At 48.3% G+C, this 19,078-nt stretch overlaps 9 protein-coding genes and 1 non-coding gene across 10 annotated transcripts; 4 read left to right on the top strand and 6 right to left on the bottom strand.

Annotated features, from left to right (window-relative positions):
• The first annotated feature begins 249 nt into the window (after nucleotides 1-249).
• On the top strand, nucleotides 250-332 carry tRNA. Its single transcript is given in 2 exon segments — nucleotides 250-286; nucleotides 297-332. It is a non-coding gene; the product is annotated as a tRNA-Lys (tRNA).
• A 1,411-nt stretch (nucleotides 333-1,743) lies between these two features.
• FMAN_13928 (uncharacterized protein) lies at nucleotides 1,744-3,321 on the top strand (the record flags this gene model as incomplete). Its single annotated transcript, XM_041833459.1, has 5 exons — nucleotides 1,744-1,758; nucleotides 1,807-1,849; nucleotides 1,902-2,305; nucleotides 2,359-2,526; nucleotides 2,578-3,321. 5 exons carry the CDS (start codon nucleotides 1,744-1,746, stop codon nucleotides 3,319-3,321), a joined length of 1,374 nt encoding a protein of 457 aa, XP_041683821.1.
• A 165-nt stretch (nucleotides 3,322-3,486) lies between these two features.
• Nucleotides 3,487-4,439, bottom strand: FMAN_13927 (uncharacterized protein; the record flags this gene model as incomplete). Its single annotated transcript, XM_041833458.1, has 2 exons — nucleotides 3,487-3,735; nucleotides 3,786-4,439. 2 exons carry the CDS (start codon nucleotides 4,437-4,439, stop codon nucleotides 3,487-3,489), a joined length of 903 nt encoding a protein of 300 aa, XP_041683820.1.
• A 557-nt stretch (nucleotides 4,440-4,996) lies between these two features.
• On the bottom strand, nucleotides 4,997-6,984 carry FMAN_13926 (uncharacterized protein; the record flags this gene model as incomplete). Its single annotated transcript, XM_041833457.1, has 4 exons — nucleotides 4,997-5,087; nucleotides 5,132-5,980; nucleotides 6,040-6,866; nucleotides 6,922-6,984. The coding sequence occupies 4 exons, from the start codon at nucleotides 6,982-6,984 to the stop codon at nucleotides 4,997-4,999; spliced, it is 1,830 nt and encodes a 609-aa protein (XP_041683819.1).
• Nucleotides 6,985-7,190: 206 nt separating this feature from the next.
• FMAN_13925 (uncharacterized protein) lies at nucleotides 7,191-9,362 on the top strand (the record flags this gene model as incomplete). Its single annotated transcript, XM_041833456.1, has 1 exon — nucleotides 7,191-9,362. The coding sequence occupies one exon, from the start codon at nucleotides 7,191-7,193 to the stop codon at nucleotides 9,360-9,362; it is 2,172 nt and encodes a 723-aa protein (XP_041683818.1).
• Nucleotides 9,363-9,379: 17 nt separating this feature from the next.
• Nucleotides 9,380-11,595, bottom strand: FMAN_13924 (uncharacterized protein; the record flags this gene model as incomplete). Its single annotated transcript, XM_041833455.1, has 2 exons — nucleotides 9,380-9,559; nucleotides 9,604-11,595. 2 exons carry the CDS (start codon nucleotides 11,593-11,595, stop codon nucleotides 9,380-9,382), a joined length of 2,172 nt encoding a protein of 723 aa, XP_041683817.1.
• A 472-nt stretch (nucleotides 11,596-12,067) lies between these two features.
• FMAN_13923 (uncharacterized protein) lies at nucleotides 12,068-13,495 on the bottom strand (the record flags this gene model as incomplete). The annotated part of the gene is made up of 2 exons (XM_041833454.1): nucleotides 12,068-12,875; nucleotides 12,933-13,495. The coding sequence occupies 2 exons, from the start codon at nucleotides 13,493-13,495 to the stop codon at nucleotides 12,068-12,070; spliced, it is 1,371 nt and encodes a 456-aa protein (XP_041683816.1).
• A 1,266-nt stretch (nucleotides 13,496-14,761) lies between these two features.
• FMAN_13922 (uncharacterized protein) lies at nucleotides 14,762-15,103 on the top strand (the record flags this gene model as incomplete). The annotated part of the gene is made up of 1 exon (XM_041833453.1): nucleotides 14,762-15,103. The coding sequence occupies one exon, from the start codon at nucleotides 14,762-14,764 to the stop codon at nucleotides 15,101-15,103; it is 342 nt and encodes a 113-aa protein (XP_041683815.1).
• Nucleotides 15,104-15,602: 499 nt separating this feature from the next.
• Nucleotides 15,603-16,394, bottom strand: FMAN_13921 (uncharacterized protein; the record flags this gene model as incomplete). The annotated part of the gene is made up of 1 exon (XM_041833451.1): nucleotides 15,603-16,394. One exon carries the CDS (start codon nucleotides 16,392-16,394, stop codon nucleotides 15,603-15,605), a length of 792 nt encoding a protein of 263 aa, XP_041683814.1.
• A 360-nt stretch (nucleotides 16,395-16,754) lies between these two features.
• Nucleotides 16,755-18,984, bottom strand: FMAN_13920 (uncharacterized protein; the record flags this gene model as incomplete). Its single annotated transcript, XM_041833450.1, has 8 exons — nucleotides 16,755-16,953; nucleotides 17,005-17,157; nucleotides 17,203-17,407; nucleotides 17,457-17,743; nucleotides 17,789-17,875; nucleotides 17,921-18,682; nucleotides 18,730-18,839; nucleotides 18,889-18,984. 8 exons carry the CDS (start codon nucleotides 18,982-18,984, stop codon nucleotides 16,755-16,757), a joined length of 1,899 nt encoding a protein of 632 aa, XP_041683813.1.
• Between the last annotated feature and the right edge of the window lie 94 nt (nucleotides 18,985-19,078).

The raw sequence follows: 19,078 nt of genomic DNA, 5'->3' as shown, positions 1-19,078 counted from the left end.
CTTACCTTTTGTCGCTGGTGCATTCACGTATAATCAATTACCAACCACCTCATGTCTAGCGACAAACTGCCTACAGAGTCAGCATAAGATGAACGTCAAACATGAATGTTTGGCCAATTTCTTGCTGTGTCCATCGACGAAATTAGGCAACGCCCTCAATGGTGATGCGCAGATCTGAAGTTTCCTGCCAGAGTGACTGGCCAACATGATGACAAATCCGAGCAGCGTCTTTCAACAATTAAGAGCCACGCCCGGTTAGCTCAATCGGTAGAGCGTGAGACTCTTACGAGTACGCGATCTCAAGGTTGCGGGTTCGACCCCCGCACCGGGCTGTTCCTATATTCGATTGCGAGCGTCAGCGAGGCTATCCTTTTTTGCACGTATAAGAATCTCGTAATTGATGAATTTTGTTCCCGAAAGTTTCATAAGGACATCAGATAGGTGCTGCGAGGTATCCTGGTCACGTTTAACCGTGCTCTTGGCGTGTAGCAGTAAAGAAAAGCAATACAGGCATTATTTAGAAAGCATCTAAGCTTATCCATATTGTTTTTCTTTATAAAGCCGTTAACCCTTGATTTAACTTCGCGAGGCTCTCTCGGTCGAAATTGGTCAGCGGATACTGGACTAGGACGATTTTGATAGTGGCATAGATCGCCTACGCGACAATCTTATATTCGTGCAAGAGTTCTGAGTTACATACTGTGCACTCTAGCCACTACTCGATTGAGAAATACCTTCTCACCCCAGGCTCGACAGACTTTGAGGACTTTTTTTTCGACGCTGATAAATGCGACCAATTTATGGGCGACCTATGTGTCACATATATCGGCCTTGATCACTTTCAGAGAGCAGGAGGATTCACAAAGAGCCTCAACAAAGGACTCTTCGCACATGGGCGGACTGGCTGAGCAGACAATGCAAACCGGGGAAGTAAGATTGGGTCCCTAATTGGAAGACTTACACGACAAGCCGTTCTGACTTCGCGGTCAAGAAGGGCACGCCTTGGCACGGCTCAATGGACTGACTCCACGCTCTCTTCAATTCCCATGTATGGACTCGGTTCTGCCCAGAGCACAAAGAGATACCAGTTCTTTGAATATACCACACAGAGTCGAGACTGGGCTGATAATATAAAGCTTGCTCTTCGCTGCGACGACTGCCGACGCATCGCTAGACCAGCGGCAACGGGCTGTGCTCGTGCATTGGAATCTGATAGGAAGAAACATTGATAGTAGCATGCTTGAAAATGAGGCCAAGGTTTTAGTTTCAAAGACATCGGTAGCATATTTATAGACTAAGTTTGTCTCGTCAGCTGTTATTGAGAGCCTCTTATTAGTTCTTGTTCTGTTAATACATATGTTATCCTGTTTATTAACTAGGAAGTTTAACATTTCTTAGTGCGTGATGTTTGGTGCAGAAGACTAATCTCATGAGGGTATAGACTGTTTCTCTCTCTTGATTAGAAATCGGTCAACGACAGATAATTGGCTCGCTCGTCTGGGCATCTCCACCGGACCCTCAGTCCGTGCTAGCCAACATATGAAATGAGTCGAGCCCGTGCAAGACACGGAAGACACGGCCGAGGATTCTACATTATCCTATCAACAAGCAAAGCGTGCCAATGACGAGAGTGAAGCCGGGGCAGCGCGTGCGTGCCAGAGGACAGAGGAGCCGGCTTGGCTGCCTGACCTGCAAGTGAGTCGGCGCTGCTGAGGGCCAGAGATTTATGAGAGCCAAGTACTAATGGACAACGCAGAAGTGAGCCCCCAAACGTCAAGATCAGCACAGGTTGCTTACATCATCTAGTCCGTCGTGTCAAATGTGATGAAGCACGACCCGCATGCACAAGGTGTGAGTGACGCTTCGAGTGCTAGCCTAGGTAAAGCTGACGGTTGTGATAGGCACGTCAACCGGCCGCACCTGTGACGGCTATGGAGAAACAGCCTTGGAGCAGCAATCACAGGTCCAGTCGCGAATACAGATCGTTACATGCGGATACAACAACTCCCAGGAAGCGCGGTCTATGCAATTCTTTATGGAGCGTACCCTGTCGCAATTGACATCGTTCTTCCCCGATGAGTTCTGGGGGATCAGCATACTACAGGTTGCCCAGTCCGAGCCCAGTATTTCCCACGCGCTGGTTTCATTCTCGGCATACCACGAGGCCTACATGAATGGTGTGCCTGGAAACGATATTCCTTTTGCACTGAAGTATTACAATTTATCCATCAAGGAGCTACGAGATTCTCACAGATCGCTGTCGCATGTCCATTTAGTGTCATGCTTAGTCTTCATTTGTATTGAGGTAAGTGTAACCTCCATCTCGACTCGCATCACCAGGCTGCTCACTATAAACAGATCCTGCAAGGACATACTGGAACAGCAATTCGATTATTCAAGGATGGCCTCCGGATGATGAGCGAGTATCAAGTGATCGACGTGCAGCATAGCCAAGCGACCGATTTAAGTGATATTCGCGACCATATGCGAACCTTGTTCACGCGGCTAGCTCTGCAGGTAGCTTTGGTAAGTATATCAGCCGATGTAAATGTGGCTATTTTAACATTCTGTCCTTAGATGGTGGGTGACATGAGGCCCGAACTTTGCCTTAAATTTATTTCCGGCTTCCAATTGACGCCGTTCAACACCAACCACTCATTTAATTCCCTACGGGAAGCTAGGGAAGCTCTCAATGCTATACTAGCACTACAGTTGGCAGAAAGAACAAGTTCTGCACTCGTCGCCATGTTCTCTAAATGGTCCCAAGCTCTTGACAGATTCATTATCTCCCGTGGTGAAGTCCCATTCACTCCTAGCGAGCAGCGGTCCCTTGCACTCATAGATCTACACCGTCGGTACTTCAACATCGTCCTGCCATGGGAGAATAAAGAAAACCACCAATACGTGCTCAGCCTTGACAGCTATACCAACGAATTCGAGGAGTTAGTAAACTGCGCCAGCCGAGTTTTGACCTTCGAAGAAACACAAGCCGCCCCAATATTTCACCTCGATATTGGAGCTGTACCGGTTTTGTTCATGACGGTCGCATGGTGCCGCGATCCTGCCATACGTCGGAGAGCAATCTCCTTGTTGATGTCCAACCAGGCCCAAGAGGGCGTTTGGAGCAGCCGCCTGACTGGACGAGTCGCACGGAGAATTATGGAAGCCGAAGAGGAAGACTTGAACGTGCATAGCTGCAAAGACGTTCCTGGACCGCGAAGGGTCAGAAGTGTACTTGTGTCTCTAGGACCGAGGGAGAGAGAAGCCATGATACGATACGGTCTAGAAGATAGAGAGTGGGAAGAGCCTATTGCGTGGTAGATATCACACAGATATATATGATAGAATCTTAGAGATATAAGTTCTTTTCTGTAACTGAACAGGAACAAGAGTCTCCTAGAGGAATCTACCTAGGCTTTCTTAAATAGAATCCACGTGAGATTCATGTCAAAGCACGCTCGAATCGGTCCTGAAAGGATCGGAATATCAGTTATCCTCGGAGGGCGTGATTCGAGGTACATCGCGTAACCGCACCTTAGCGTTTCCTTTGTTCCTCTGCCAAAACTTTGGCATGGTCTCCTCCCTACCCATCACGCGCCCCGGATGAACAACATTAAATACTACCAGTGCAATCAGCATGGGCAGAGAGTCCAGCGCATATTGGTAGGCTTCGTGTCGTGGTATCGTGCTGTCAAGGCCTTCAGAGTATTCTACAAGGCGGAAAATAATACGCAGCTGCATCTCGTTAGTTAGTGATCTCATCGATTGACCCGGATTCTACTTACCACAATAAGAGCCAGTGCAAGGAACAAGGCATAAAACAGCATCATTACAGGCTTCTTCTGCGTGCCAGAATTAATGTCTTCGTTCGATTTGCGGAGTTGGCGGAAGAGACGGATCCCGAAGACAGTGAAGAGGAGAATGAAAAACAGCTGGATCCCTACTCCGCCCATGTATATGTGCAAAGCATCTAGCTTCTCTTGCAACGTCTTGTCTTTCCCAGTCGCAGCCTGGGCCGCACCATAAACCTGGACAATGAAGGCAATTATATCGAGGATAACGAAGACGAATCCGAACTGCCAGGCCTTCAGACCATGCAATCGGCCATTAGGTGTATAGCACCATACCATACGCCCAAATACCATGTAGGCAAACGCATTGGTCCACAGCGGCGCAACGAGGATGACGACGAACCATGTGGCGTAGTAGTCAAAGCTGGCTGGGTTGTAGATGCTGACGGTGCGGAAGATGTACGTGAAGACCTGCCAGAAGGCCGACATTATGATGACCCAGCAGTATGCGGAGCGGTAGTGGATAGCTTGGATGAGGTGGATGATGGTTGTGATGGCGAAGAGGAGCATGAATAATATGGACGCCGCTGCGGAGGGGCAGAAGTTCCATTGTGTGTTTGGGACTCGAAGAGCGTGACATTCCGACATGGCTGCTCAAGATGGCTCGGGACTGGCCTGGTATTAAGGAAGAAGAGATAAAGCTAGACAGAAAGGATAATGGAATGAAAACGCAAGCTCGTCTGCTGTACTTATACCTTTGAAGGGGTTATTACAAGTTGGCATATGCGGGTCCCCACTCAGCCTCTTGACTAGCTTAGCGTGTTAGAGTTTAGCAACTATAATTGGCCGGCTCGTTTGGACACCCTGCTGATAAAAACGCCAGTGCTGACATTGCGTCTGTCATGCTTTATCTTTCTTTTATATGAACTTGTTATTTAGCAAGTTTCATAAAGTCCATCAGCAAGTCTAGAAACTCTAAGAAGACATTAGTATTTCCTTAAATAATAAATGATGTGATATGCCTGTTGTTACAGACCACTTCCTCTAACGGGCTTGTGGCAGACCTTTTAGCACAGCGGTCATAGCGTTGTATTTTAGCCGATCAGACCACGTAACAGATAGTATCTGTAGCCACCACCCAAAACGCCTGCTCCACCAAAATAGTAACAGCTTAGCACTACAATGCCTAATTCTCTTCTCCGCAATTATTCAATGATGAAATCCCGAAGCGTAAACTTTCCAACACCCAAACCTTTCATCAACACGCCGTTTATGATACCGCGATCAAGGAGGATGCTGTAATTATCAGTAATGGCACAGGCTGTTTATTCAGTACTTACCAGGGACCAACAAGTACCCACGAGTTACCACATGGCCGCAGAATATTAGGAACCTTGGCGCCCATCAGAACACATATGCTATCTCCGACTCTTATTGATACGTCTGTGCTTCCCAGGACACCTGAGACTTGTGTCTTGAAGACTCTGGTGTCCACGCGTCGAATGTCTCCTCCATTTCGTCGTGGAATTTTGGCCGCAGGACTAGGGAAGTCTGCATGAAAGCCAAGCCAGTCAAGCCAGTAATCGTGACATTCGAACTGATCGCAGGCGCTTGGTGGTTTCCAGCCTATCCTGTAGCCGTACCGCTTTACCCCCTCTAGCTTTATGCCAGGCTCCAGATCAACGAAACGCGTCTCTATCTTGGCTATGGTGTCGAATGTAAAGCCCTCGACAACCATTTGGCTCTTATTCGAGAGGAATCGGCAGTGAGCCTTGGAGTCTCCAGTGAAGCTAAAACTTGACTTGAGATCACCGGGGGTCCCACTGTCTGGCTGTTTTGACCTTGGATACTGTGCATTCCCATACGTTGACTTGTAGATCGAACGCACAGTCCAGTTAGGAACCCATGAAGGTAACCCCGAGCGTATACTTTGGTGGGTTGAAGGCTTAACTTCTACTTGGCTCATGATATCCAGTGTCTCACTGCCTTGCTGTATGACCTTTGCAACTTGGATGTAAAGGTCTTCAACAGTAATTTGGTAACTGACCATGAGAGGTGACTTGTACCCACTTTGGTTCAGTAATCCGATGATAGCGTATACTTTGTCTCTGGGATCCGTTGCGTCGTAGTCTCTTATTTTGTCTAGTAAATCTGCTAAATATGTACCAACAGAGGGGCGCTGTGAGGACCTATGTCTCTGTTTTGTCTTGTGTCGGCCTTGAGACAATCAATGACGGAAATCCTATACGCACCCTTCTGGAGTGGGAAAAAGTAGTGGTACGTCTTAGAGATAGCTGTGGCTTCCATCAGCTCATCCATAAAATGGTAGCATAGCTGGAAAGTTGCGATAGCCTTGCTGATCACGCCCCATCCTACCGTGAATGGGCCACAGACGACATGAATTTCGGAACCCAAAACAACCTCTTGAATGGTCCAGACACGGTACCACCATTCCCGTTGAAGAAGCTCGCCTAGTGCTAGCCAATGACCTTTAAAGCATTCGTCCTTAATGACATGGGCCATGCAATCCCTTTGATCTCCTGGACACGAGCTGGAAAGATCTGACAGCCCAAAAAGAAGACGAAATGCAGGAACAGTCTGCTCATTTGCCTTTCCAAGCCATATAAGGACTGACGATGCGTGAGAGTAGATCTGCTGCATGAGGGCTACTTGCTGTGCCCGTTCATCCGGGTCATCTTGATTGATACAAACAGCATCAACCCACAGTAATGTTGGGAAGGTGAATCGGTCATTGAGAGGCACTGGGGTCTGAGATTCCTTCTGGCAGCCGCACTGCCGGTCCCAGCAGTACAGATTCAGTCGCAGGTGGCGTAGGAAATCCTCAATATTAAGTCTGACAACTAGCCATTCCCCATTAACCAGTATCCGAGTAGTTCGTGCCGACACTCCCCATTTGTATGAGAGGGCGCGATAATTGAGTATGGGAGAGTCCAGAGAGACCTCTGTTAGGTAGCATGTCAAAACACTGCTACCGCTATTGTCTAATTCAGCGATAGATAGCAAACGGAGGATCGTGGGGTAGATAATGGTCGATTCATAAACGAAGACATTGTTCTTGATTTTGTTCAGTGCCTATTTGTATTACAATCGCTAGATACTCCAGACATACCAGATAAGCACTTTCTATATAGGAAGAGTCCTGTGGGGGAAAGGGGCGTGTCTGCCACATCATCTTGCATCAATTTGTTGACTGGCGTCCAGTAAGGAGGCCCCTTTCAACCCCCGCTTGAGATGTGCATACCCAGATGTGTTAAGCAACGAGAATGGTTTTTAGGCAGCATTTCTCAGGCTAACAAGCATCTCGTCTTTTCTATCAGTTACTACAGTCTTATAGAGCGTCAACACCGAAATCGTCACAGGTTACTAGATTTATCTATCATGCCAGACCCAGCACCCCAAATTATTGTCGGCTGTCTGCTCGACGTCTCGGGCTCAATGCGCAGCGCCTTAGAGCCAGGCCAATCGAATGAGCCAGCTGGTGATCGACTCAGAGCTGTCCTTCGAGCGGCCCTCAAATTAGCAAAAGCAGAGCGCCAGCAGAATTCTAGTGCCTTCATGTTCGTTGGCGTCTTTGGACTACGGACATTTGAGGATTACCTTAACCCTCAAGCAGCCGACTTATGTGGGATCGCAGATGCTCTTCTGAACGATTCGGAAAACAACTCTTCCGGCCATGATCTTCTCATTGCACGTGCGAACGCGAACAACGTGTCATATATATCAAGACACATAAAAACGAAACTCAGTAGCCAAGAGGCTCGAATCGTGGACGCGCATTTGAAACTTCATCCTGACCAAGTACAACAATTCATTGATGCCATTCCACCTGAAGAGGAGGTAGCCGGATTACGCTCGTCGAGTCGGCAATATAGCGCAGTTGCTGGAGGAGCCCTCGGATGCGCCGTATCCGTGATCGTCCCTGGGGGCATTGTTGCTGCTCCTGCTATATATCTTGCTACTATTATGGCCGGCGAGATGGCTAGTAATTCAATCGAAGACTCAAGGGTCGAGAGATCTGAGGCTTTAGCATTTGCCAGACGTATCCAAAGGGACTGGCTATCGGATTTTGAGAACTTTGTACCTCTTCCCGTTTCTGAAGTCGTGGATATACTTCAGCGGCTCCAGGATCAGTGGCTAGACCACGAGGACACTGATTCAAGAAATGTGTCGGAAGAGGATAACGACAATCTATTTGACGCCATTCGCCAGTACATGTATGGTCTTACGCCAATGTGCTACGCTCTACAGAAGGCCCGGGATGCTTTTCGAAGCAAACCTGAAGCAAAACGTCGCGTACTCGTACTCATGTCGGATGGTATTTCAACAGATGGCGATCCATCAACGGCCGCTCATGATCTTCGAATGGAGGAAGTATCAATCGCAACAGTCAAACTTACAGACGATCGTTCTGGCCCGCAGCGAGCCTTGTATTATGAGGCGAATCCGCTCTGGGACGAGGGCACCCGGAATCTCTTCCATATGTCGAAGCGAATCCATGCATTGACACATCCAGTTCCTGTCTTAGCCGCTGCTGGCTGGACAATTCCTCCAGCCGGGGAGGTTGCCCTATTTTGCACTGTTTGCACTGTCACAGCGCTGGAAGAGTTTTGTACATTGCTGCTCTCTGCCCGGTTCGGTTCAGCAGATGCCTTACTGGATATCGTTGGCAGAATACGTCTTGACGATTACATCAACAACGAACATCTTGCCATTCACCGCAGACCTACTAATCAGGGTACAAGGGGTATTTGCTACGCGCATGCTGTCGCCTCTGTGGTACACATGGCTTTACTTCGCATTGTCGCCAGAGAAGGTGGCGTTCCTCCTTTCATTGAGATACGCGAAAGAATTTTATCTGAATACCCAGAGATAAAAGCGGGCCAGCCTACTAAAGAAGTTTTGTCCGATGCGTGTATTTGGTACCGCCCCCTCAAATTCCGAGAGGTAGACGAGAAAGGCGCTCGCGAAGCAGTGCTCCGGCGTCGCCCAGTGCTTGCTACGTTTGGGCTATCAAAGGATGGCTGGGACACATTTTCTAAACATTTTCACAGAAAGTCTGCAAGTCGTACTACCGTTCTCACAGAAGCGCAGATGGCCCCTGACGTTGACAAAGAGTGCGGCGGTGGCCACGCCGTTGTGTTGGTCAGCTGCAGCCCCGACTCGCTAACCTTTTTAAACTCATGGGGAAGTGCATGGGGTGATAACGGAGTCTTCAAAACTGAGAATCCTGCTGTTCTGGGGAATAAAGATCGATCTTTGCGCTTCTACGACGTTTATTGGATTGAACCCGAATTGACGAATGCCGAACGACAAGCTTTTGACGCTAGAGTGGATGAGGAGCTGCGGCGTCGTGCTGAGCAACACGAGAGTATTTTCGAGCTTGAATATCGATGCCCAAAATGCCTTGACAATTCCGCGCTAGCTGATTTCAGAGGAAGCGTCAGGAGAGCTTTATGTCCAAGATGTCAGGGATGGTTCAAGCCTGATCCTGGAAATCTAGCGAAGGCCATGTATTTGCGGGCTGGGCTTAACGATGTTGTCCAAAGCTGAGTCTATTGTCATCTTATCTAGGTTTCTTTGCCATGTGTATTAAGTCTATGCTTCTTTTTCTCGTCGTAAACCTTCATTATTACCCGTTTTATGGTATCAATAGCATAGTTTGAAACGTTCGCTTCTGCCGTCATTAGAACGCTCTTCACCTGATCGGGCGTCCACATGAGATTGGTCGATGTTGAAAACGATGAAGTCTAGGCTAATCAGCACATTCCTCCGCAGGAGTTACTAAACTCACCGTAGGATTGAAATCCGGGTTCAAGGCATTCGGTAAGAGCGGGCAGTAGATGATATACATATCTTGCCCACTCGGCCTCGTGCCATGAAAGACTCTGGCGTAGTGATCTATATATCGAGATTCAATTTCCAGCCCATGAGTTGAGCACAAGGCTATATTCCGCTGTGGCTTGTGGAACTCCCGCGTTACATCTCTCAGCTCAATGTCGAAGTCGGCTGCGAAATGGTGCAGTCGCTGAACTGCTGCTCCAGTGTGAATGTCCGAAGATGCATCGAACGATATGAAAACGTCAACGCCTCGTTCTGGTCGGGCGAGAATATGGTTCGGCAGGTTATTTGCCATACCGGAGTCCATGAGTCGTGTACGTCCCTGTGCTTCCCATGGCGGAAAATAATGTGACTGTAAGTCCGCAGGATCGGAAACGGATTTGTCGCTGCTATGAATCCCTCTTTGACGCTGATGAGCAACTCGTGAAATATACGTGGAATGCTCTGAAGTATGCTCTCGCATCCCAACAGGTCTTTCCAGTCCATAGAACGGATTCGGATCATGCCCCGCACGAATCGGATTTCCCCAAAAGCCCTCAAAGCGCTTCGACTGGAGTAGGTTGTTGAAGACAGTGACCAATCGTGCCACCATTGTGTTCTTGGGTATAGTGACCAACAGAGCTTTAATACACTCCGCCAAAGGACCCGCCGGAGCGCTGGTACACTGACCCAGTAAGAGCGAGAATGGCTGCTCAGGACGACGATCCACTGAATATCCAGAGATAAAGGTTCGCCCCCATGCCCAAGTTGGGACATAACGGTTGAGATCTGGACTGCCCACTTCGAGGGGCGAGATTTCGAAATACTGGAAGAGCTTCTTAGGTCGCCTGTTTACAGATGCTCTTGAGTTTACTTGATAGTTTCCTTCGATAGAGTCAAGTTGCCGAGATGTCGGTTGTTTCTTAACATCCCTAGCCTTTGCTGATATTGTCTTTGGCTCGTATGAATACTTCGGCACGCGTCTCACCGCTGTAAGAAGCGGCATTGGCTCCAATCCCTTGTCTATACCCGATCGATGCCAGATCTTGGACCACTGAAATGTCGCTCTGCTCAGTCTGCCCTTTGGCTCTCTGGACAGAAGTTGATACGTTGCCGTAAGAGTAGAGTAAAGATCCATGATTCCCAAGCCTATGATGCTCTTCTGGGCTTTGCTGACCAGGGGACCAATGAGAAAATAAACTCCCCTTTTACTTCGTGCGACCATGTTCAAAGCATGGATACTCATGGGGTGTGCAAGTTCACTCGCCACTGTGAGATAATGATCGATCAATCGTTGTACATCATGTCGAGCGATGGTGTAGTAAGCCGCAAGAGTCCAGCAGCTTCCACTAACGCCGGCAGTCCAGGTAATACAATCCCATAGCCCATGCTTCTTGGCAGCTGAAATGAACCCGGCGAATCCATACATCACCTTGTACCCACCACCTGAGCCGCCCAGTGCGATGAGCGGGACATCTTTGGGGTTGACTTTCTCATTGGGTGAGAGATCTAGGAAGCGATGCAAGTAATCTTCTCCTTGTGAGGATATCCTCAACTTGCGAAGCTCAATGAACTTTTGTTCTTCGTAATGAAGATAGGAGCCTTGTCGTACTTTGGCATCCCATTGCAGTTCCGGGTACGTTGCAAAGTCCGTCTCGTCCCTCTGCAGGAGCGTCTTGACAGATGCCAAGTCAACAGCTCTCTGATACCATCTTTGAACGATTTCCCTACTTCTTTGCGAGAACGAGACTTTAAACGGTGATCTGTAACAGTCTGTATGGCCCTTTCCCTTTATTGTAGGCAACGAAACCACAACTCGACCGTTCCGAAAGCGAGATCTTGTATGAGTTACCCGAACCCTCGATGTAACAGGCGTCGCTTGGACGAGGGAGACCAATGAGCAAAGACAGTATGTTTTGGCGTATAAATAAGCTGGCGACTTTCGAATTGAAGTCAAAATGACCATTTTTCTAGCCTTAAAGGCGCATGTTGAGGTTACGAAGGAATGTCCGAGGTTTGTAAACAACGCATCGTGAATCGTTGGCGTCATTGCTGACTGATGCCGCTAGCTCCGGCAGCCAAAGAGCGCTACCACGTGGGCGTTAGCGTCCTCTAACACCTAAAGAGACCAATTAGGGCGAGGTAAATACAGGGTAAGTTTAGCATATGAGCACTTCACCTTATTGCCAACTTGAAATACCAGCAGAGTGGGAATAATAATAGGATGTCGGCTCAAGAATGATACAGTAGTTGATTACTGATCGATAGTGACACTGCTTGATACATCTCGTCGCGATATGATTCGAACTCACTACTGGCTAATACTCTTGCTCTCCACTACCTAAAACACTTCCATCACATCCTTCACAACACACAAATCGATCGTCCCCAGCTCCCGACCCCGACGTGTGCCGACAACTCAGAATACACAAGAAGAACTAGAATTTGAACTCCCATGCGTATGTAGTCACTTCGTCAGTCTGATAGAACGGCAAAGTAACCTGACCGTTGCTAATAGTGTGACCATAGTAGCCCAAATCTTCAGGAGGTCCCATCTGGCTGTAGTGCTCATCACTACCCACGGCAAATTTCCAAGTCCTGACCTGAAGTGTTCCAGAAGACGGCAAACCCAACTTTTTCAGACCAGAAAATGTCACATCGTAAGTACCAGTGGTAGGCGGGTGGCAGCCAAGCAATACTCTAGCGGTGCGCGCCGTAGTATCCACGGTCGCATATGCATCAAGTTGACCATCGGAAGACACAGAAGTCGAAACTCGGTGTCCCGTCATGTTACGCGAGTAGTAATTATACACCCACCAGTCTCCATTGGCAAAGTACCCCGTAGAAGCGTAATTCGAGGGATCGGGCTTGGAGAGAAGACTGGCGGCTAGGTCGTGAAGTTGGGTGCCTCCTAGCCAATTTCCACGAAGACCGATAGCATTACGGCGCTCGAACTGAGAGATCCAGAATGCGGATCCGGCCGGGACTTGCTCATTGAAAGTGGCGTACTCGTTGATGTTGATTTGGCGTTGGGGAAGGCCGTATTTTGTGAGGATCTGTTGTAAGACGCCGTAGCTGTACTCGAAGTTGGAGCCTGAGCCACCCTCCTCGTGCCAGGCGTACTGGTCAGGAATGGAGGCATTATTCTTGACGAATTGAGCCCACTGGGTCCACCAGTCATAGGTTATTCCTGGTTGACCCGCAAGAGTTGGTCCAGATGTCAACACGTTCTTCCCGAAAGCATCACTGAATAGCCAGTCAGTCTATGTGGCATCTGATCTTCAGAGGTTACTTGTTACTTACTTGAACTGATGCCAGCCACGACCCCACATCTGAAGCCACTGATCAATGCTCCGGCCCCAGAAGCAGCCCCCCTCCGGCTCGTTCCAGATATCAATGACCAAACCTTTCTGCATCTTATACTTCTTGACATTTGCAATGACGGCCTGAACAAACTTGTCATAAGATGACCAATCACCATTATCACCTGGTCCAGGTGAAGTGTCGTTATTGGAGGAGCAATCAAAGCCCCAAAGGTCATTCAGCAGCAAGACAAAACCGCCGTTGTGGCGGCGCGTGACGATGTAGTTGTTATGAGCACTAGCAAAGCGCTGTTGGAAACTAGCTTCATCGTAGCTCCATCCATGAGAGACTTGAGCACCTGCACCTCGGTAGTAGTTGAACCCGAAGCCAGAGAGAAGGCTGTCTGGAATCTGGTTGGTATTGTCTGGTATACCGTATAGAATACCAGAAGCGAGGTGCTTAGGAGATCCAGTATTGGAGGAAAAGTCGATCTTGGGCCCGGCGCTGTCAGCAGCAACGGTGCAGACAGCAGCGAGGACAGAGCAGGCCTTGATAATCCACATTGTAGAGAAGTGTTTAAAGAAGAATGCTTGAATCGATACTATTTCACGACAATGACTACAGTAAATGCCCTCCTTTATATAATACTCCATCCCCATGATCTACGCACATTTCCTGGAGAACCCTGCAATATTTAGCTGGTAAAAGGTACGGCAACGGATAACCGGCAATTGAGATCCTGGTAATACGGAGGTTGTTCTTGTGACCCGTTTGCGGGGAAGATCTACCGACGCCTAAACCAGGAACACAAGGCTTCCCCCGCCGTCAAACGGTCAAAGCGACAAGACCATGTCTTTGAAAGAATTCCGGCGGGAGTTCCGGCGGGGGAGAGCTTTAATGGAGCTTTTGTGATATACTTTTCTGGTCTTAGGAGCTCTCATTGAAACGCTTATAGCTATTAACCTTACGGTTTACCCCGGACTAGCTATTCAGCCTGATTATACAGAAAAGTGAAATAACGTATTAGGCACCTTAGTATGTACACAGGATCCCTGTCGTCCATCCCCCGCCGGAGGTGGATGGTAATGCTTGATCCCTTCGTTCGTGTTTTTGTGATGTCTTCCCCGGACTTCCTACCTACAATTATCAGCACAAGAAAACCTTGTTATTCATCAATTCTAGATATGTGTGAACACTACCAATATCATCGCAGTATACATTTAGAAACTCTTCGAATGCAATTCTGTAGATACTGTAACTCCGAACATAGTGAACTATGGCATTGCTATTTGAAATCAACAGCAGCATATGACTTCGTTATTATCTGAGCAAAGGTTTCGATTATGAGAGCCAGCAAAGCCACCGCAAATTCTCGTTTTGTCCCTTATAACAGATTCGGTTACATATAGACAAACGACCTGTACTCGGGGGGCAACCCATATTGTCTTCTAAAATCTAAAGTTAATTGAGATTTTTCAATGTGTTGGCTTAATATGTCTCGTTGAAATGTCATAAGCTTAAACTATCAATCAATCAGTACTTGAGGAGCATTTGCTGATTTGCTTTGACTCCTCAACAAGCCACTCCATTCTGTGGTAGCAATTCACGTTAATAGTACAAATATTTTCCAATCACTTTAAAACTAGTTCATCTCAAGTGACTAAGCCAAGGTGTTGCCATGCCGCATGGCTGTGGCATCCTGTTTATTCCGGAGATCCGAGATGAGATACGTCATGTCCCAGGTTACGTCATACATCAACATAGGATATAAACCAACCATCAAGCCAAGCCTTGACCCAACAACCGTCAAAAACATCAAACCCATCAAAATGTCAAAAATCATTGACGACGTCAAGACAGGCCTGAAGGGCATCCGCGGAGCCGGCGACGCTCTACGAGGCGAAGTCCTCGACGCAACAGATCAAGTCTTCGACACCGACCCTAAACACCCAGAAACTCTCAAAGATAGCGCCGACAATAGAGCTATCGCTGAAAAGGGAAAACAAGATATGCGCGGCGTTGACGATATGATTGCTCGTCGGGAATGGAAGAAACAGGGTGTTGAGCCACCTGCGCATGTACAGAGAGAGGACGAGAAGCCGCTGGCAGCGGATAGACCTAACGAGGGCTTGAGTGGATATCCAGATGAGAAGCCGCCACGGTATGCTTAATGCTGATATTGGACGAAGGTAAGATATCTTGATTGTTCTCGAGTTTGGTTCAATAGACTAAGCCTCCTAGCCTTTGCCCCAACGCTCATTATACAAGGATACCCGTTAATAGAAGGATTGAGTTTGCATGAGGGCAATAAGTATATTGCCCATGGGTTTTGACTCGTGTTTTACCTGTGTGCATTGGGTCTGAAGCCTCCTTGACCTCCCGGTCTTATCACAGTTGGGTTCATATGATAGCCGAAAGCATCTTACGATACGAATAACTCGCATTACAAGAATCTTTCATCTTTATGCCTTTTAGGCGCAATGCATATTGTCTCTAAAGCATGCTTTTCTTCTTAGTCACCAGGATTGCAAGATCACGATTTCGAGTCACTGCGCTTGCCGTCTGGAAGGGATGAACATAGGTTCTTTTTTACTTCGCTCATTTATGTAGTGGGGATGCCTTAGACCATTGTACGGACTGTGATAAGGTTGAGGTCAAAAGGTTTCAGCCTCACAGGGCACTCTTATAGTCTTTCGCAACACCCTCATACAGTCCCCCAAAAGCCCCATACCATGTGTCAATAGCCTTAGCCGCCATACCCGCCCCAATTGTATCATCGCCCTTCTCAAACTTAGGCACAATCTCTCCCATAAACTCCTCCATTGTCAACGTATGCGGCGCATGTTCCTTCTTGTTATCATCAGGGTTCTCCCTCTCACGATGGAGGTTCGACTCCACCATCGGCGGGGCAATCTCAACAACGCGAATCTTGGTGTTTTTGAGTTGAGTGCGCAGGTTCATGGAGAAGAAGTGTAACCAGGCTTTGGTGCCGTTGTATACGGGGTTGATGACAGAGAATGGGATGTAGGCTAGACCGCTGGTTATGTTGACGATGAGAGCGTTGGGCTTGGTTTTGAAGTGAGGGATTAGGGCGAAGGAGAGATGCATCGGTCCACGAATGTTGATGTCAATTTCCTGGTCTGCCTTTTCGAGAAAATCGTCGTTCTTCAAGACGTCAATGGGGCGCTGGACACCGGCGTTGTTGATGAGACAGTCGAGCTCAGGATGTTCGCTGGTGATTTTCTTGACGAAAGCCGGGATGTCGGCTGTCTTGCCCGTGTCAAGAACATAGTAACCCGCAGCACCGATTTCTTGAGTAGTAGACTTGAGGTTCGACTCAGTTCGTCCAGCAAGAAGGACCTTCTTGCCCTTGGAGATCAAGTACTCGGCTAGCGCACGGCCGATACCGCCGCCCCCACCAGTGATGACGGCGCAGTTGAAGGCGAGACCATCTTCCGACATTTTGATGATTTCTCAGTTTGACTAAAGACGGGATAAATGTATAGTTTGGTTTCTGAAATGAGTATCGCAACTGTTACGCCTAAATATATGAAAATGACCACGGAACTTCGGCACTGTAGTTGTACCGGCGGTGGGAACGGAGAGATGTTCGCGTCATAGGCACTAACTCCAAAACGCAAAAGAGGCTAGCGATCCGGACGGCAACTCTCCACAATATACTAAAGTCCGATAAACACGATGAGTCCGATAGTGATCAACGAGATGATAGTGACGTAAAACCGACAAGACTGCGGATTTACATCTATTTTTTATGCCGAAGCCGAACCCTGCAAGCAGTTTGATCTACCGATTCGATAATGCTCATATCTTTCCAATATCCTCACAGAGAGTCTTTGCTATTTTAAAGTCCTGCTCTATCGCCGGGCTGTGGAATGCTCCGGCTTCGAGATAGTTTAGAGCAAAGTTTGTCCATTTTTTGTTCACGTCTGATACGATGTCGCGGATGTAGGGGTATGGCGAGACGCTGAGGGCGTATATGACGCATATTTGGCCGAATATTCTGAAGTCTGATTAGAATTGGTATGCAATGGTAGGGGCTAGGTAGCATTACTGGCTGCAGACGAAGAATTTGAGAGGATTGCAGCTCCTCATTGCGTCTGTGACTTGAATTACGGAAGCCCAGGCGAGAACAGCGCTTATGGCGTCGCGGCATTTTCGGAGATGCCCTTCGGTCAGAGATGCTGGTCTCTCTAGGGCTCGGTGGCTTTTAAGGTCAGTATTTTGAGGACTACTGGATGGATGTACTTACAGTAGAGGTCGACCGATGTGATATCTCGCGACAAAGTATCGAGCATGCAACCAGGCCGTCACAAGTGCGTCGGAAGGAGACTCAGCCTGCGTCAAGGGCGACTTCGGATCAAACTGAAGCATAGGCGGCAGTCTTTCGCGCCACTGTTCCAATTGTCGAATAAGTTCATCCTCGACAGGTTCAGGTGGATAATCCGCAGTAGGATCTACCACGATCAGCATTTCTTACCGAATAATAACCTCAATTAAACTTACTAAAGTGAAACAAACTATTCCTCGCCCTTGTCAAGATAAGTCGGTGCGCAAGCTGCGATAAAAAGTGATAGTGGAAGAACGGATCATCACCTGGATACCGAAACGATCCAAAGGATGCAATATCCTGAGCGGAGATGAACTTCGGTAGAGCGATGTGTTCTTCGAGATGAAGGGAATTGCTGGGAGGGAGGTTGAGTTCTTGGGAGAGGACGGCTTCGAACATGCTCGTTATCCAGAACAGGCGGGACTGCATGTCTAGCATCCACTCATCGCGATCTCGCGATAGGCTTGAAGAGTTAGATGGGTTCGATCTATGATGAAGGGTGGCTTACTTGTTCCAGAAGTAGGCGCTGCACGCGCTCGCTTTGCTGAGCATTGCCCACCAATCGATGGGTCTTAGAGCCTCAGCGTAGAACAACCTGTTAACGTCAGCTAGCATCCCGAGACAAGGCATAGAAGCTTACCCTGATAGTAGATAAAACTGGCAAGCCTGTAAGTCCTGCTCACACATCAAAAACCCAAACCGTTTCCTCGCCTCATTGAAAAAGTCCAGTCCCGGCATCTCAGCGTCTTGTCCAACATACGGACTCGACGCCGGCGTCCCAGCAAACCCAGCTTCCTGCAGCGCTTTCTGCCCCATCGACCCTAAAGCCATAACAACAAGAACTATACAGCTTTCGATACAAATCCCAAAGTTCCCGTCAATCGCAACGCCAAGCGTGCGCTGGAAATAAGTCTTTTGGTCCAGAATAGGGTTTGCGAGGTTAAACGTCGTGAAATAAACATCAGATAACTGCTTCAACGTCGCAATACTAAGTTTAGATAGCCAATCTGATGATATGTCGACAGACGCCGCGTGCGGGAGCTTCGGCCGTGAAGCTTCGAGGCGGGTAGAGTATGTACCGCCCTGCATCTGACACATTAACTTTACAGATTCAGGAAGCGCCGCTTGAATAGCTGGCCAGAAAAGGACCTGGTGCGCACTGAAGGAAATAGCGGGATTGGGATCAGTTGTTGCAGCTGGTGAGTCGATGGTTTCGTGGCGCAGAAACGATGGGACGCCAAGTACTTCGCTTGAGTTTGCTGGAGATCTCGGGTTGAACGGTCGTAAGGCGGCGGCGATGGAGCGATGCTCTGTGGGATGCGAGTCGTGAGGCTTCGAGTCGTCGATTTTACCTTCGATGCGACGGAGGATGTTGACGATCATGCCGAGAGAAGCTTCATTCCTGATGTTGTTAGCATTGGCGTTTAGTTGAAGGAGTATGAGACATACCGCGTTGCTTTTCTTTGGGTGAATTTACATTGAAGACCGAGGGACTTGCAAAGTCCACATGGGAAATCTTCATCACATCTTGTCTTTTTCTGGCGACAGTATTCGCATGCCTATCATGTTTGAGTCATCTCATCCGCGGTGAGACGGTATGATGCTTACCTGTCTGGCAATGAAGCCTCTTTGTCTCTTTGAAGGAGGCCCTTCATCTGAGCCGTGCGCCTCGATGGCAGGACTGCTTTCTTCTCGTTCTGCCATATATGATTAACGGTGTTGTCGAGGAACTGCAGTGTTGTCCGGGGAGGAATGGCAAACTCCGGCTGTGGCACGTGCAGAAATTTCAGTAATACTT

Source organism: Fusarium mangiferae (assembly GCF_900044065.1).
Source record: "Fusarium mangiferae strain MRC7560 genome assembly, contig: FMAN_scaffold007, whole genome shotgun sequence".
NCBI lineage: Eukaryota > Fungi > Ascomycota > Sordariomycetes > Hypocreales > Nectriaceae > Fusarium > Fusarium mangiferae.
The sequence above is the reverse complement of the archived record's forward strand: the minus strand, read 5'-3'. Positions and strand labels throughout refer to the sequence as shown.